Source organism: Dendroctonus ponderosae, unplaced genomic scaffold (genome assembly GCF_020466585.1).
Source record: "Dendroctonus ponderosae isolate FM_Combo_2020 unplaced genomic scaffold, Dpon_F_20191213v2 Dpon_F_20191213_1557, whole genome shotgun sequence".
NCBI classification, from domain to species: Eukaryota; Metazoa; Arthropoda; class Insecta; order Coleoptera; family Curculionidae; genus Dendroctonus; species Dendroctonus ponderosae.
Window position 1 is genome coordinate 1 of NW_026017701.1, and position 1,559 is coordinate 1,559.

The 1,559-nt window shown below is 40.6% G+C and overlaps 1 protein-coding gene across 1 annotated transcript; it reads left to right on the top strand.

The window, feature by feature from the left end:
* Positions 1-362: 362 nt before the first annotated feature.
* LOC109540604 (myrosinase 1) lies at positions 363-1,429 on the top strand (the record flags this gene model as incomplete). Its single annotated transcript, XM_048663326.1, is given in 6 exon segments — positions 363-511; positions 572-674; positions 736-826; positions 882-1,097; positions 1,152-1,269; positions 1,332-1,429. Coding segments are annotated over 6 exon segments (775 nt in total), but the record flags the coding sequence as incomplete, so codon positions are not given.
* Between the last annotated feature and the right edge of the window lie 130 nt (positions 1,430-1,559).

The window sequence follows — 1,559 nt, forward strand, 5'->3', positions numbered from 1 at the left end:
GGGGGGATACGCACACTTTAAGAAATTTTAATGTGACTCATAACTTTGATTTCAAGAAGACCTTATTTTTTTACCGAACTTCTGATGTCTATAGTTTAAACAGCCTACATTTTTGAACTAATGTTTGTATTTGCGCCATAATAATTGCTCAAACTTTCATAGTTTCAAAAAGCTTCAGTTTCGAGCCCACAAAAAAAATCACAAAATTCCAGAATAGATACATTTTCAATAATGAAGTTTTTAGCCCAACAGAAAAATACTGTATCACAATCGGACGCAAATGAAAGTAAGCAAAGCTAAAAATGGAAAAGTGTCATATCGATTCAAAGTCTAAAGGTATTTTTTCAAATTCAAATTTTTAGATGCTTGGCTGCCGAAGAAATCAGTAACCGAAAATTCCCCTCATCTTTCCTATGGGGAACGGCCACCGCTGCTTACCAAGTGGAGGGAGCGTGGGATGAGGATGGAAAAGGGGAGAGTATGTGGGACCACTGGGTACACGACGACCCAAGTAAGTTCCTGCCAAATAACAATTTAACGGCAATCAATGCAATCTTCCTTATCGTTACAGGCAGAGTTGATGACCAGAAAAATGGAGACGTTGCTTGCGACTCGTACCACAAATGGCGCGAAGACATCGAGCTGTTGAAGGAACTGGGAGTAAAGTTGTACAGGTAGGTTGGTTATAAAATTTAAAAAAAATACCAGCCAGCTGCAGCGTATCCTATTTTGCAGATTTTCCATTTCATGGCCCCGAATTCACCCCACTGGTTACCCCGACAGCTACAATCAGGCTGGTGTTGATCATTACCTTGAGTTCATCAAGGTGAGTTCGTAGTCGTTTCAATAGATGATCATTTCTAATGCTAATAATTTCATAGGCTCTACTTGAAGCTGATATTACTCCTTTGGTAACTCTTTACCATTGGGACCTGCCTCAAACTCTCAACGAACAAGGCGGATGGCTCAACGATTCAACTGCTGAACGTTTCGGAGAATACGCTAGAGTCGCTTTCGAAAAGTTTGGCCCCTACGTTAAACTGTGGGCAACGATTAACGAACCCAAAACTACCTGTACTCTTGGATACGGCCAAGGAGTGAGTAGTGGAAGATTTTCGTTTTGGTGTTTTTTACCCGTGCTTAATCTATAGCAAATGGCTCCTGGACTGTCTGATATTGCAGAGGGTATCTACCAATGCGCCAGAGTTCAGCTTCTAGCCCATGCCACCGCTTACCACATCTACCATGACGAATTCGCATCCCAAGGAGGTAAATAGAGCAATTTTGGTAAAGAATCAGCTGAGGTTTAAGGGGCTTTTTGCGTTATTTAGGTAAAATCAGTTTGGTTATTGACTCTACCTACAACGAACCTTTGGACCCCAACAGCGAAGCTGACATTGAAGCTACCGAGTGGGAGTTTGAATTTAATGTGAGTACCACCTTTGGATATGGAATTAGGCAAAAGATTTTTGAAGCTATTGATAAATTCTAATCAGGTGTTTCAACCAAGGACTTTTTAGTTTTAATTTAAAAAGTCACACCTTAACACGAAACAGTTC